At 39.9% G+C, this 15,519-nt stretch overlaps 3 protein-coding genes across 13 annotated transcripts in view; 2 read left to right on the top strand and 1 right to left on the bottom strand.

Moving 5' to 3' along the window:
* Window positions 1–2,108: 2,108 nt before the first annotated feature.
* Window positions 2,109–4,833, top strand: arl2bp (ADP-ribosylation factor-like 2 binding protein). Of its 5 annotated transcripts, none has more exons than XM_058088180.2 (7): window positions 2,109–2,355; window positions 2,616–2,685; window positions 2,768–2,829; window positions 2,893–2,999; window positions 3,084–3,169; window positions 3,723–3,819; window positions 4,191–4,833. In XM_058088180.2, exons 1-7 carry the CDS (start codon window positions 2,337–2,339, stop codon window positions 4,287–4,289), a joined length of 540 nt encoding a protein of 179 aa, XP_057944163.2. In that variant the 5' UTR covers window positions 2,109–2,336; the 3' UTR covers window positions 4,290–4,833. The 5 variants fall into 5 exon arrangements, with proteins under 5 accessions (XP_057944163.2, XP_057944160.2, XP_057944157.2 ...); XM_058088177.2 differs by having other exon boundaries at window positions 2,110–2,355; window positions 2,586–2,685; XM_058088174.2 differs by having other exon boundaries at window positions 2,110–2,355; window positions 2,583–2,685.
* Window positions 4,834–5,281: 448 nt separating this feature from the next.
* The window catches only part of LOC131138861 (induced myeloid leukemia cell differentiation protein Mcl-1 homolog), a 28,074-nt gene continuing 17,836 nt past the window's right edge, over window positions 5,282–15,519 (top strand). For 4 of the 7 annotated variants that reach the window (XM_078791161.1, XM_078791160.1, XM_078791158.1 and 1 more), the window contains exons 1-4: window positions 5,304–5,524; window positions 5,793–5,934; window positions 7,426–7,643; window positions 12,592–12,751. The gene's annotated coding sequence lies outside the window, so the exon portion shown is untranslated. Of the gene's footprint in view, window positions 5,525–5,792; window positions 5,935–7,425; window positions 7,644–12,229; window positions 12,371–12,591; window positions 12,752–15,519 lie in introns of those variants that run through there. The other 3 variants (XM_078791159.1, XM_078791157.1, XM_078791162.1) reach the window with 3 other exon arrangements.
* Window positions 5,597–11,034, bottom strand: pllp (plasmolipin). Its single transcript, XM_058088186.2, has 4 exons — window positions 10,852–11,034; window positions 7,455–7,628; window positions 6,993–7,109; window positions 5,597–5,896 (listed from the first exon to the last, which is right to left on the bottom strand). Exons 1-4 carry the CDS (start codon window positions 11,014–11,016, stop codon window positions 5,789–5,791), a joined length of 564 nt encoding a protein of 187 aa, XP_057944169.2. The 5' UTR covers window positions 11,017–11,034; the 3' UTR covers window positions 5,597–5,788.

The following is a 15,519-nucleotide window of genomic DNA, read 5'->3' as shown; positions in this document are numbered from 1 at the left end:
CCATGAAAGAGCCTGTAATGGTAATAAGGTACTGTAATGATTTTCCACCATTTGTGTGTTATGCTTTTATCCATAAGCTCAGATTTAGACTGTCAGTGGTATAATAATAGGAGTCTATTTGTGCAGGTAGTGTTGATAATAAGTACAGTTGAAGCACCCGAGTCAGACTTCCATTCCGTCTCCAGTTTGTCGGTCTGCGACAACACACTCGAATCTCTGTGATTTAACACAACGAAAGGCGGTGGTGATGGGTGGGGGTGGGGGGTTCCAAAGTGGTGGGGCCTTATTTAGTCCCTGTTAACTCTCTCACTAGCAGCACTAAGAATGATAAATAGATTTTGATGTGAATCGTGCCCCCCCCCACCCCCTTCAGGTCTTTTTCAAGACGACATTCTAGCATGTGTGTTTGCAATGCTATTTATTGTCATGTCTTTGTTTTGCTGAAAACTACAGCACTCTTAAGTCCGCGTGTTTACACAACTTTATTAGCACCAAAAAAAAAAAATCACACACACACACAAAAAAAAAATAACACCACTTGACACTCACGAGACGGGTAGGCAGCGGTGGCCGATACTACAGATTCCGGTATCGATCTGGTGCCCTTTAAATAGAGCCTAAATATTGCAGATACTGAGGCATTCTACTTGAATATTTCTTGAATTTGCATTTCACGTGTGGATGATTATAATCACAATAAAACACAGGGCAAAGCCGATTTATTTGTTGACAAATTAACAATATCCAAATATTGCCTAAATAGTGCAAAATAAGTCAAGAAAGCAAACAAGATTTTGTAGCACAAACATATTCAGAGTTTGTAAACAATATCAATAAATCTAACAATATGAGCATTATCATCACACCAGTATCAGTCCGATTATATATCCATACTATGAATATTTGCATCAATCTGCCCTCCCTCGGTTAGTATTATTACATTATTCATCCTTTCTCTCCTTCACTCTGGTTATTCTATCAACCTCATGTATATTTATGCATTGGAATATGTAAAGATTTGGTTGAGTTGATGAAAGAAAAGCAGTAATTGTATCCACCGTATGCATGAAGTCGATCTGTAACACTATGGGATGGCATTCCGAAGACCACTTGAATTGCTCAGTGAGACAAAAAAAAAAGGCTGGCAAAGTTACTGTTTGATTATTCGGAGCACCTTAAAAGAGCAGCTGGGAGGAATAATGAATTTAATGGCGTGATGGTTACAATTTCATAACTTAACAAGAGGAATTTCAGACACAGAATTCCCCAAAGATGTGATCGATCAAAGATTGTTGTTTCCTGGATGGTGATATTTGTAATAAATGTTATGTTCATGTGATGTTGATTTGACAAGGCACTGCTTCTTTACAGCTTCTTTAATAGTTGTTTGGTGTTATATAGATCCTATATTACTAGTATGCTAAAATTAGTATGCTAATTTTTTTTTTTTTTACTATTTTGCAAATATTTCAACTTCATTCATTCATTTTCTACCGCGGCTGGAGCCTATCCCAGCTGTCTTCAGGTGAGAGGCGGGGTCCACCATGGACTGGTCGCCAGCCAATCACAGGGCACATATAGACAAACAACCATTCACACAAAAAATTATTCTCGTAATTATGACTTTACTGTCATAATATTTTTATTTTATTCTCGTAACTTTTTTTGCAACTTAATTTTCCAAAAACTACAGCAAAAAAAATTTTTTTTGTCAAACAATTTTTGCTGTTTTTGTTTCCTTGTTAAATCACACCCCTGCTTTAAAAAGGCAATCTATGTTAAATCAATACCTGCTGAGACGCCAATCCTGAGTAATGTATCAATTAAAAGTGTGTCATCCACTGTATCAAATGCCTTAAATAAATCAATAAATAGCATAACATATTTTTTTTACAATCTAAAGCATGAATAAAATCATTTATAGCCTTTAAAGCAGCAGTAACAGTAATAGTAATTGCTGAATATTTGTTTAAATGTATTGTTATCTAAAAACACTTTAATTGTTGACAAACATAACAGACTCACAAAATCCGATGTCCAGACCTTGGAGATTTTATTTGAGCTCAAAATCAGATTAAAAATATAAAAAAACGTCTTTGCAATATGTTCGACTCCAAGTCACTTGTGCTTAATATTCAAGTTCTGAAGTCAAGTAGCGTCCAGTCGCTTTTCCAGACTTGGGAATGATGAAATTCCGATTCCACGGCGGAACCTTGAACCGCTCACTTCAGGTAGGAACCATTTTGCTAGTATTTTGTTTCCGTCGGAGATGACGTAAAGCCACATTGAAGAACGTCGTTTCCTAGGTAACCACTACCTTCATTGCTACCTGAGAAATGGACGTTCAGGGACGAAGTAAGAGCAGATATATTATGTTTTCCGTAGTATTGTAATTAATTTTAAATACATTGTCGATAATTCGGAACATAGTAGTGGAATTTTTTTACTCACGTGCTTAGCTAACGTAAGCTAGCCGGGGGCTACGCTAGAAGCTAGCTGACGTTGTTGTTAAATATAGAGGTAAACCTGTAAGGTGTGAGAGCACAGAGCTCTGACGAAGTAAAAATTGTGTCATTTTAAAGCAGACGTTGCCTCCCTCCTCGACCCCGCCACAGGTGTGCAGAGCTGCGGCGAGAACATTGTAGAAATGGCTGACATGGAAGACGAAACCTTTGCCATTTCCAGGTGGGTTTGAGCCAGCGCGCTAATAATAATAATAATAATAATTCATCAGGCGTGTCTCATTCTGTTATTCTTCTCCATCCAGTTCCTCTGCTGCAGACTCTGCTTTTGACTCTGTTATCGGATGCATAGAGGACATCATCATGGGTAGGATTACCATGTGAAACTAACTCATCCCAGTGTTAATCTTGACTTGTTGTTGACCTTCAGAGGAGGAGTTCCAGCAGCTGCAGAGGAGCTTCATGGAGAAACACTACCAGGAGTTTGATAACACGGAAGAGAACAAGCTCAGCTACACGCCCATCTTCAATAACTATGTGAGTCCTGGTCTTCTGTTATCTTACCTGGTGTGGTCAAAACCGCATGTCAGTTTTGTATCTTGAATTTTATACTCTGCGCAGGTGGAAGTGTTGGAGAAATACGTGGAACAACAGCTGATCATGCGGATCCCTGGCTTCAACATGAGCACCTTCATCGAGCTTCTCATGTGAGCATGAACATCACGTAGATTGCGTCTTTATGCGTGGAGGATCCTTTTCCAATGCGTGGTACCAAACTCCTGATGCATCCTCATTGGCCAAAGGAGATGATGCCATCTATTTCCAGCACGAGTTGTTGCAAATGCCTGATTTTTTGGCAACTTTTTCACAGAGTTGTGTCGTCGAAAAAGTGTTTTTTTTTCTTCCCAATAACATCTCAGTGACTTGTGATTTTCTCAGTTTTTATAGTTCTTTGTAAGCTAAACCCCCAAAAGTGCAGGATCCCAACAAATGTAACAAAGTATGCTTAAAAGTATATGGTTGAATCTCTCTAATAATATTGGTCTCTTTACTGTGTCTTTAAGTGTTTTTAAATAGAAGTAGTACTGAATAATGGCAAATTATTAAAAAAAAAAAAACGACATGTTTTGTGGTGCAAACAAGCGGATATTTTTGTGGCATTTGGTGGTCATAAACAGGCTCTATGTGCACATACTGCTGTTATTTCTCAGGTTTTCATTAAAAACAAACCGCATAACAATTTCTCTCCTCCGCCTGTAGGCAGCACAAAGACGAGGTGGCGGGTGACATAGTGGACATCCTGCTGTCTTTTATCGACTTCATGGCCTTCAAGGAGATGGTTCTGCAATACAAAGTGGTGAGTCGGAGAAAAGTTCCATTCAAAGTGATTTTTTCAAAAAACGGGAAAATATCCGTTCCCGACTAAAACGGTGAGCTTATTGTGAAAAGATACATTTCAAGCACAACTTTCACTTTTTACATTTCCTACTTCCTGTCATATGTCATTTTTCCATTGAAATGATCCTGCTGAGTTCTTACCAAATGCACTTCTGCCCCCTTGTGGCTGTTTTGTATGGCTTAAAATTGCTCTGAAATGCCAACACATAAGTGTTGAGTTGCATCATCACCTCAAACCCAGTTGTTGGGATCAGGCGTTTTAGGGATTATTAAAACGCAGGAATTATTGCACGTCTTCGGTATTGAATGAGAGTATTTATTCTGCCCCAGGAGAAGGAGGGACGAAGTCTGGACCTGAGCCCAGGCCTGGTGGTCACACCTCTGACCCCTGCAACTTCCAGCTACTCCGGATGCAATCAATCACAGTGACACATGAACGCCTCATTTTGTCCATATCGTCGTCATCGTCGTCGATCGAAGTGGTCGTCACCCAGTCTGGTAGACAAGACAACCGTTCACGCTGACGGACAATCTCCAGTCTTCACTTAACCTCGACATGCATGTTTTTTTTGGACTGTACCACCCACACGAGCACAGGGAGAACATAAAAACATATCCGGCCGACACTGCGCCGTCTAGATCTGGATTTGGATGGCTCTTTATCCTCATCTTTATTCATCAATGACTTCAGCAGGGTTCTTTGGGGAGTACAATCTTACTACCAATACTTTTGTTTGGTTATACACACAAAAAAAAGTTTAGATGTAATAGTTAACTCATGTTAGCTTAAATGGTCTGACTTTGTGACTAAACTAATCATTTTTCTAACGTATTGTTTGGATTGAGTGTTGTGCCTGTAATGGTGATTTTTAAATGTGTAAATAGTGGTTTTATATAGTGTATATTTGTCAATAATTAAACATTGTGTACTGTTGTCCAATTTGTTTTCTAATAAACAGGTGAAAGCCTGAAATAGCCCAATAATTTTATTTGAAGCCCCTTTACCCTGGAATAATTTAATAGTATATAAAAAATCATGAGCTCTGATTTCTAATATGTTTACTGTCCCATTATTGTTACAAAAGTGATACTTTTTGCGGCCCCCTTTTAACCAAAATGTACTGTGTTCCTCGTGCCTGTTTACGACCAATTTACGACTTTTTTTGTAGTGACTTTACGGCTTTTTTTTCCTAGTGACTTTACGACTTTTTCCTCATCAAATTACACATTTACGCTCATAAATCTACCACTTTACTTTCAAAATCTTACATTGTTTTTTACTAATGTGGCCAAAATATACCGTTGTAATTTTAAACCCGTTCTAAAGTTCGGAATAATACATTTGAGGCTAACTAGTTTCCTCGCTAGCATGCTATACAGCCTTGTGTCCCTGCAGTGATCCCGTAGCTGCGCATGCGCAGTGTAATGTAAACAGGGAAAACCTGTGAAAAAGAGTGTAAAGGCTTTTATGCGGGTGTTACTTCATGTCTACGTGGCTCTAATAATGGTGAAAAAGTCATTTTTCTATGTTGTAACTACATAAATATTGCATTTAGTAACATTTAATACCACTTCGCGGGAATTTTGTCTCTGTCTTTATCAACCGCGATAAACGAGGAACGAGTGGACATATTTCTTGGAGTCACACACTCGGTTGGAGAAAGGCAAGGCAAACAGACACACAAAAATTAAACATACTTAAATTTGGGGGGTAATATGATTGGAACCAAGAAAAAGAGTTAGAAAAAAAGATAATTAGATGCCTTGTGACCTACTGGCATGTATGATGATGCCAGATAAGACACTCATTCACTGTAACAATGTCACCTGATCCAGGTTGAGCATTAATAATCATCACATGACTCCTTGATTACTGAGTACGGACAAGAGACGTTTCCAGGAATAAAAGTCTTTTCTTGAATGTCTTCCTAGGTGGGAACTGTGCTGGTGGCGGCGTTTCCTCCATCTCCCTTCCAGTCCAAATAGGAGAAGAAAGCACTGGCGCCGTATGCCACCGTTACCACGGCGCCAAAAAACTGAATGGGCAGACAAGCAAAGACGACATGGAAGTGAGGTACGTAACTTGGTACCAATGGGTCTTCAAGTTGACACATGTGACTGATAAGACTGTGATAACACCAGGCCTGGACTTTAGCCTCAAACCGTAAAACCGCTGGCTACTTCCTCACCTTGGCTATTTTTCCCGAGCGTGAACATTCCGTGTCAGAACACGCATGGATCAATAGCGGACTAAGGACTTGCAAAAGTTTATAGACGCCTGACTGTTACGGTATACCCACAGGAAGTCAGAATGGAGTTTGTTGTTTAGTGCTTCCCACAGGACTACAATCTATCTGTGGTTTAGGAAGGGAGAGGAATGATGGATTCACGTGTCACAATGAATTTGCATAAATGACAAAAAAATAATGAAATGGAAAACACTTATGTTTACATCTACAAAGTAATGATATGCGCAGAAATCATTAGATTTGTCGCTATTTTGGTTACTCGCTAAATATAACGACAAAGGCTACTGTCACACTGCAGTTTAGTTGCAAAGTTTCCGTCGTTTTTTTGCATCGTTTGTATATAAATTTGTATATAAATGTATAAATTTGTATGTAAATATTAGTCAATCACAACACAACTGAACACGAAATGAAACTTTATTCGTAACGGTTAAAACAAATCCAAACCGACGTGGCCCCCGTGTGGAAAAAGTCATTGCCCTCCTCTTAAAACTGAAAAAAATTGAGATCTATTAGTGTGGAAAATGTTATAAAGCCATTTCTAAAGCTTTAGGACTCTAGCCAACTACAGTGAGAGTCATTAGCCACAGTGGTGAACCTTCCCAGGATTGGCCGGGCAACTAAAATCCAAACCGATGTGGCCCCGTGTGGAAAAAGTCATTGCCCTCGTATTAAAACTGAACAAAAATTGAGCTCTATTTGTGTGGAAAAGGTTATAAAGCCATTTCTAAAGCTTTGGGACTCCAGCCAACTACAGTGAGAGCCATTAGCCATGAGCCAAAATTGAGTGCTTGAATAATTAATTGATGACCACGTGTCCCAATACTTGTGTCCTTTGACGAGCTGTCGCATGTGAAGGTGAGAGGTGTCGGGTGTCACTCACAGCGGCGGCGGCCATATGTCCGAAGAAGTAGCTGTAGTAGAAGGGCTGAACTGATGCGGCGTTAGCCAGGAAGGCGGTCAGGTAGAGGAACGTCGCCACAGCGTGGTACACCATCACCTGGCAGAGGAATAAAATAACAAATTTGTACAAATCTTTATTTAAATCAGTCACAAAACAATGACGGTGATGATATTATTGACTTTCACTCTTTGATGTATTTTCATTCATTTTTTAACGCTTATCCTCACAAGGGTCGTGGGCGTGCTGGAGCCTATCCCAGTCCAGAGGTGGGGTACACCCTGGACTGGTCGCCAGCCAATCACAGGGCTTCTAAGCAGTGGTTGTCAGCCAAATTAAGGGAATCAAACTTCTTGTATTTGTTGTGTTTTAAGCTGCAACACTACTACACTTCTTATGGTAAACTCTTCTCTAGCAGGTATCGGCAGCTGTGTGTCCCCGTACCGTGAGAGGCCACGGCACTACGGTGAGTCTACTCTGGCCCCCGAAGAGAATCAGGAAGAACAGGATGGCGGTGAGGAGCCAGACGGTGACGGCCACAAACAGGACCCAGCCGTTGGCCGGCGCCCACATGTAAGGGGAGCCGGCGATGAGCGCCCAGTGGAGCAGCCCCAAACACTAGACGGGTGACAGGTGAGAGATGGGGACACGCACGTAATAAACACAGGACATGAAATGACACAATAATGAACATTACACAAAATTACACAAATTTACCATCATTCATAATTTCCTCCTGAAAAATACAAATCAAATGTGAGCAAATAAAAAAAATAAAAAAATAAAAATAAAGTCATGGGGTTGGATTTATGGCTCAAGTCTTCACGAGGCAATATGAAAAGCTCATGGATCTTTAGATGAGTCGTTCAATCAGTAAGTGTGCATACAGCTGCATATAAAGTACACTATAAAGTACACATTTACACCAAGTCAGCAAACGGTCACATGACGCTCAGTCATGTGACGTGGAGGTTCCCGCTCACTGGCAGCCAACCAACCAACTATTTTACTCTCATGGTAGTACGCTAAATATGTCTTTCTGTGGTATCAACAATAGAACATGACTACTCAGTACGACGGTGAGCATGGCTCATGGCCAAAACATTACACACGTGTAAAAGTTAATGATTGGTCTACAAGCACGTGAATTATCACAAGCCCTGACTTAACGATGTGTGCTTTCAGGGCAACAATGTGGCCTCCTGACTGACAAAGGTGGATGCTCGTAAAGCAGCACCAATGTTTAAACACTGCCCTACAGCTACTGGGGAAACAATGACTAGAGTGGTTACTGAGGAACCAATGACTCGAGTAGTGACTGAGGAACCAATGACTAGAGTGGTTACTGAGGAACCAATGACTAGAGTAGTGACTGAGGAACCAATGACTAGAGTAGTGACTGAGGAACCAATGACTAGAGTAGTGACTAAGGAACTAATGACTAGAGTAGTGACTGAGGAACCAATAACTAAAGTAGTGACTGAGGAACCAATAACTAGAGTAGTTACTGAGGAACTGATGACTAGAGTAGTGACTGAGGAACTTAGGCACACCAATTTTGAGTAGTTACCGAGGAACTAATGACTAGACTTGTTACTGAAGAACTTAGACACATCCATTTTGAGTAGTTACAGAGGAACTAATGACTAGAGTAGTGACTGAAGAACTGACTAGAGTAGTTACTAAGGCACCAATGACTAGAGTAGTTACTGAGGAACTAATGACGAGAGTAGTGACTGAGGAACTTAGGCACATCAATTTTGAGTAGTTACCGAGGAACTAATGACTAGAGTTGTTACTTAAGAACTTAGACACATCAATTTGAGTAGTTACAGAGGAACTAATGACTAGAGTAGTGACTGAAGAACTAATGACTAGAGTAGTTACTAAGGAACCAATGACTAGAGTAGTTACTGAGGAACTGATGACTAGAGTCATTACTGAGGAACTGATGACTAGAGTCATTACTGAGGAACTAATGACTAGAGTAGTTACTGAGGAACTTAGGCACATCAATTTTGAGTAGTTACTGAAGAACTAATGACTAGAGTAGTTTCTGAGGAACTTCGGCACATCAATTTTGAGTAGTCACTGAGGAACTTAGGCACATCAATTTTGAGTAGTTACTGAGCAACTAATGACTAGAGTAGTTACTGAGGAACTTAGGCACACCAGTTTTGAGTAGTTATTGAATAACTTAGGCACATCAATTTTGAGTAGTTACTGAATGACTAATGCATGGAGTAGTGACTGAGGAACGTAGGCACATCGATTTTGAGTAGTTACTAAGGAACTAATGACTAAAGTAGTGACTGAGGAACTTAGGCACATTGATTTTGAGTAGTTACTGAATGACTAATGCATGGAGTAGTGACTGAGGAACTTAGGCACATCGATTTTGAGTAGTTACTGAGGAACTAATGACTAGAGTAGTTACTGAAGAACTTATGCACATACATTTTGAGTAGTTACCGGGGAACTAATGACTAAAGTAGTGACTGAGGAACTTAGGCACGTCAGTTTTGAGTAGTTACCGAGGAACTAATGACTAAAGTAGTGACTGAAGAACTTATGCACATCAATTTTGAGTAGTTACCGAGGAACTAATGACTACAGTAGTTACTGAAGAACTTATGCACATCAATTGTGAGTAGTTACTGAGGAACTAATGACTAAAGTAGTGACTGAAGAACATATGCACATCCATTTTGAGTAGTTACTGAGGAACTAATGACTAAAGTAGTGACTGAGGAACTTAGGCACATCAATTTTGAGTAGTTACCGAGGAACTAATGACTAAAGTAGTGACTGAAGAACTTATGCACATCAATTGTGAGTAGTTGCTGAGGAACTAATGACTAGAGTAGTGACTGAGGAACTTAGGCATGTCAATTTTGAGTAGTTACCAAGGAACCAATGACTAAAGTAGTGACTGAAGAACTTATGCACATCAATTTTGAGTAGTTACTGAGGAACTAATGAATAGACTGGTGACTGAGGAACTTAGGCACATCAATTTTGAGTAGTTACTGAGGAACCTCAATCTTCCACTCCGTAAACATCTCCGTTAAGTACAGTGGGAGCGCTCGTGTACATTTACTGTACGTCTTCAGAAGATTACGCTTAAAAACCTGCTCTGCAATGGCGGCACACATGGTGACATCATCGTTTGCACAAACCTGGAAAACCTGAGTCAAAGTCAGTGGTTAACTTTTTTTTTATACGCGTGTAACAACTACTACATGAAGGTGCGGGGACCTTTTGTGACCAGTGGCTGTTTTTGGTTTTAACTGACCCTCAAATATGAAAATATGGAAATAAAGTCTTGAAAAAAATGAATTAAAAACAAAAAAAAATATATATATTTTTTAAAGAAATATATATATTTAAAAAATTACATATAAATTAAAATCAAATATTAATTTACATATTAAATAATTAAATATTAAAAATCTTTTTAAAATAGAATTTTACAAGCATAAATTTGAAATAGTTTGTTCATATGACTCGTACTATGAGCAGCAAACCAAACAAAGTTTCAAGAGGAAAATATTGTCATCTTACGAGAAAAAAAGTTATCAATTTATGAGACGAAACTTGTAATATTATGAGGAAAAACATTTTCTTCAGAGCCATAAATTTTAAACATTAAAAAAAAGAAGCTATATTATGAGCAACACAAAAAGTGGATGAGGTTTCAATGTTTTTCTTTTTTTCAAGGTTAGGAAAAAATTACAAAATGACAAAGATCATGTCAAAAAATATTATTTTTAAGAGGAAAAAAAACATGAACAATAGAAGGAAGTAGAAATATTTGTATATTTGTTGATCTTCCACTCACGATTTGAGCCACCATGAGCATGGCCGGGATGCTCCGGATAAAAGAAATGTCCATGCTGCTGCTCACGTTAGCTGCCAGCCCTCGCAGGCTGTTGCCCCCCTGCTGAGTGCTTTGGGAGTTGGGGGAGCTGGTCTCCGTGGTAACCTTAGATGGGAAGTCTGCCATGGTCGTATCAAAAAAAATCCTTATCAGGGAAAAAAAAAAAACAGTTGACGCTGGCTACACCCAAAAGTGGTCTTAATGAGTTAATGAGCTTATTAGTTCAAATGAAACATAACAGTTAAAATAACAATGAAAACAACATCCAGTGAAACTTCCAGGTCCGGATATCCGACCTGGGTCGACGGGCGCTCGGTGGAGGTCTGTCTTTCTGTCACGCACACGTGCATAGTCACTGGCATCTTCTCTGTTTGCCTCTTCCCTCTGGCTCCTCCCAAGGCCTCGCCACTCATTAATATGTTTGAAAAGTGGGTGGAGGACAAGCCAAAGGGAAACAACGCAAACACTCATGTCCTGATAGGTTGCACAGTCGGGAATAAGGAAGTAGCTGACAATTATCCGCTAAAAATGTAAATTACATTGGCATCAAATTATAGGAATACTGTCGTATGCTGTATTTCAGGTTGACTATGGCTTATCAGTTGACACATATGCATATTTAAGCAAATTATATGCATTTTTGGCAAAAAATGAAGCATTTTCAAACAGGAAATGGCTCATAAACTACAATCCAAATACAGTGTAAGCCATGGAGTCTACCAACTTGAGTCAATGTAGTATCCTACATTGGCCACTAGGTGTCAGTAATTGTTCTGCGAGGCCACCACCGAAGCGCCACACTTGAACAACCGGCTTTTTTTTATCACAAAAGGCGCAATAATAACAACATAATAATACTAATAATACCAGGTTTCTGTTGTGGCCATAGCCTACAACAAGCTAAAACTCAAACTCTGAACCTACGACCTCACTTCCTGTTCATCTGTACGGGTGCTATTTAATGTCTAGATGACTCTAATAAGGTTTAAAAAATATTTAGAAGGTTCTAAACCGGTTTTCTATGCCACAATGATGGAATTTTTGCGATTTAATTTTATTTCTATTTTCAGGGGGTCAGTAAAAAAATGGGTCCGTTTAAATAAGTGAATGCACTTGAATCACACAATAAGCAGAAAACACACGAAAACATTCACTCTAACATGCTCACAGAAAACCTTGGACGTGTTGACCAACCAGCGTTGCGGCTTTGACATTTCGTCACCAATCAGCCCGCCCCTTTTTTTAACATCGAGCCAATCGTGAACGAGAATTGTGTAAGGAATCCACTTCAATACGGAAGTAGTGAATGCTTCAGGAAAATGATTACGATGCATTACTTTTCTGTCCTTTACTATCATAAATTAGATAATTTTGTTTAAAAAAAGTATCTCTATCCATTAAAGAAATGTACGTGTCGGTAAACATGACCTCTGGCTCCCTCCACTGGATAGCATTAAATGCTACATATTCAGTCTACAAGGTAATGCATGCACAAAAAAGCTACAATGCAGTAAAAACCACTCTATAGGTTTTTGGTGAATAAATAGTACACACTACATTGTTACAATGCTTATATTTTTTGGGAATAATGTTTTATTTTATTCACATTCATGTAATAGCTCAGTTTAGCAAAACATACAAAAATCCTTTTGATTTGACACAATGTGATCAGTTGTACTAAAGTACATGTTTTGTGCCCAGCTCAGACCCTTGCCATCAAACACGTCAAAGTCCATCAGGAGCTTGGTCACACGGGTCCGTGTTGGTACCAAGGTGAGCGTGACACATCCCATCCCAGATGGGACACAAAGCCAGCGTCTTCCACGATGAAAACAACCCTCTTCAGTGGCACCGGGAGAAGGTTGGTGAAGGAAATCGAACCCGTTCATGGTAGCAGCTTGCCTGTGAGTCCGCAGAAAGACAAGAGAGTCAACTGATGCTTTTATGGTCCCATTCGAGTCCACTCTGACTAACTGAGCCGTCTGTTTGATTGGCGACGAGTCCAGTCATTAGCTTACTTTCATTAGTCATTAGCGTCCACATTGTACGCCACCATGTTGTACGCTAAGCGAGCAATGCTCTCAAACTGAAGCACATTTCTAACCGAAAGAGAAAAATTACATATCCCAGTGGTGAGTCATGAAAGTTGAAATTACGATAAAAAGTCATAATTATGAGAGCAACTTTTTATTTTTTAATTTTGTACTTTTATCTCATAATTAGGACATTAATTCATTCATTCATTCATTTCCGTGGAGGTGCTGGAGCCTATCCCAGCTGTCTTGGGAAGAGGCGGGGTCCACCCTGGACTGGTGGCCAGCCAATCCCAGGGCACATATAGACAAACAACCATTCACACTCACATTCATACCTATGGACAATTTGGAGTCGCTAATTAACCTAGCATGTTTTTGGAATGTGGGAGGAAACCGGAGTACCCGGAGAAAACCGAGAGTGAAATTGAACCCGGGTCTCCGAGCTGTGAGGTCTGCGCTCTAACCACACGTCTGCCGTGCAGCCCATAATTAGGACATTTGTCTTGTAACTGGGACTTTTATGACAGACTTTCCGATCTCATAATTTTTGACTGTTTATCTCATAATTAAAAAATGTATTTCGTAATTCAGAAATGGAAGATTCCGCTCACCTTTTGAGCCATCCTGAGCACAGCCGAGTCCTGTAGGAGTCTGCCGTGGTGGTGTATAACGCATTTTTAAATCATCCGTGTATGCAAGAGAAACACCGACTGCACCCACAGGTGGTGTTAATGATTCTTACAGTTCATCACATAGCGTAATTCCAGCTCTATAACTTTAACAGTTAAGCCAATGATCAGAGCAAATAGTAAGCAGATCAAAAAACCACCGCAGAAAACCCCCGTAATGGCACGATGCAGTGAGAATTCCAGGTTCACACGCACAATCTGCGGCATCTTGTCTTTATGCCGCTCCTCTGGTCACTGTGGAATATGTTTGGAAAAATGGGAGGAGGCCAGCACGCCTAAGCATTCAAGTCATACAGCCAAGAACGAGGAAATAGCTGACACATGTTTGCCATAAACGAAACTTAAACCGTTCAGTGAGTACATAAAACTTCATCTCCAGCGAGAAATAGAATAATCTACCTCAAACAGTATCAAACACATTTCATTGTATTCATTTTGTACTTTACATTTGATGTCATTACTGTCTTCATTTTACACAATACATAATACATTGGGCATGTTATTGGGCTGGGTGATATTTTTAAAATATCAATATTTCTTTCAATCACAATATCAAAAAAGCATATGGTTCATGTCGATAAAGACCGGATTTGATGCGGAGGTTTCATATTTCAAGATGACGTCGCCCGGGTGCAAACTAGTTACGACACCTTTGTATCTTCTGCTGCGTTTTTAGTGTTTAATAGTACTTTGTTTATTACAGTAAGGTCTTGTTATATCGATATTGGTTAAAACAAATTACTACTTATTACGATACTATTTTCATTTCCCGGCAAATTTCTAGTCTTTTATGATATAATTAGTTCCGTTAGTACGATACACGGTTATTATGATAATCCGGTTACTACGCTGCCCTTTTCATCTCCCGCCAGCCAATTTGGTCTGCTTATATCGATAGTACGATACACGGTTATTATGATAATCCAGTTACTACGATGCCCTTTTCATCTCCCGCCAGCCAATTTGGTCTGCTTATATCGATAGTACGATACACGGTTATTATGATAATCCAGTTACTACGATGCCCTTTTCATCTCCCGCCAGCCAATTTGGTCTGCTTATATCGATAGTACGATACACGGTTATTATGATAATCCGGTTACTACGATGCCCTTTTCATCTCCCGCCAGCCAATTTGGTCTGCTTATATCGATACAAAAGCAGCTTAAATCAATCTTTGCTTAAGGATTTCAATACCAAAAAAGAACACGGCGAACGGCTGCTTCCAGTCAACTTTATTTTTCACACTTCCACCACCAGAGTGCAGCACACACAGCGGAAAACACCCGTCCCTCGCGCCTACCCCTCCGGGTGGCAACACCTTCCCTATCGATAGTTCCGGGGTGAATTATGTCCCGGTAACCGGTAATCACTACAGCGTAAGTTTATTTTTATTTACTGTAGTACAAAATGTATTGTAGTACAAAAGCATGCTAGATACGCAATCCATGAACTCAAGGAGAAAATTACATGCCATATCAAAGATCCGCCCACTTTTAATGCAGTTCGGCGCAGGATCGGATATATGGATAGTCCGGTTATATCGGTATTTTTTCGACTCCCGAGAATATCGATATAACGAGACTTTACTGTACTTTCTTGTTTTTGGTGCCATACCGACCCACTTAAACTATGGATGTTCATCTTGTTACGGACGTAGATTACCTCTTGCTTCATTGTTTACACTCTGGAGCAGCTATTAGCTTTGAGCACCCCTTCGTTATGCGAAGCAATCAGAGATCCCCATGGGGACGCGGAGGAGGAGAGGCTGCATAGGGGGAGTGAAATGCGGAAAAGACGGTATCCACCCTGTTTACCATCTGTCGTCATGGGGAATGTGAGCGCTAACGGTGCTAACCCGGCTACAGAGAGACTACTGAAGATTCGACATTATATTGAACTTT

This window comes from Doryrhamphus excisus, linkage group LG6, assembly GCF_037039965.1.
Source record: "Doryrhamphus excisus strain RoL-2023G ecotype Guam linkage group LG6, RoL_Dexc_Guam_v1.1, whole genome shotgun sequence".
Classification (NCBI taxonomy): Eukaryota; Metazoa; Chordata; class Actinopteri; order Syngnathiformes; family Syngnathidae; genus Doryrhamphus; species Doryrhamphus excisus.
Note: the sequence above shows the minus strand (reverse complement) of the source record. Positions and strands in the feature narration are given on the sequence as shown.

Coding starts and splice junctions, on each gene's coding strand:
- arl2bp (XM_058088174.2), top strand. Junction 3,000..3,083: donor CGCCCATCTTCAATAACTAT/GTGAGTCCTGGT, acceptor TACTCTGCGCAG/GTGGAAGTGTTGGAGAAATA. Junction 3,820..4,190: donor TGGTTCTGCAATACAAAGTG/GTGAGTCGGAGA, acceptor ATTCTGCCCCAG/GAGAAGGAGGGACGAAGTCT.
- pllp (XM_058088186.2), bottom strand. CDS start 11,016: ATGGCAGACTTCCCATCTAAGGTTACCACGGAGACCAGCTCCCCCAAC. Junction 7,629..10,851: donor TGCTCATGGTGGCTCAAATC/GTGAGTGGAAGA, acceptor TCACCCGTCTAG/TGTTTGGGGCTGCTCCACTG. Junction 7,110..7,454: donor TAGTGCCGTGGCCTCTCACG/GTACGGGGACAC, acceptor TTCCTCTGCCAG/GTGATGGTGTACCACGCTGT.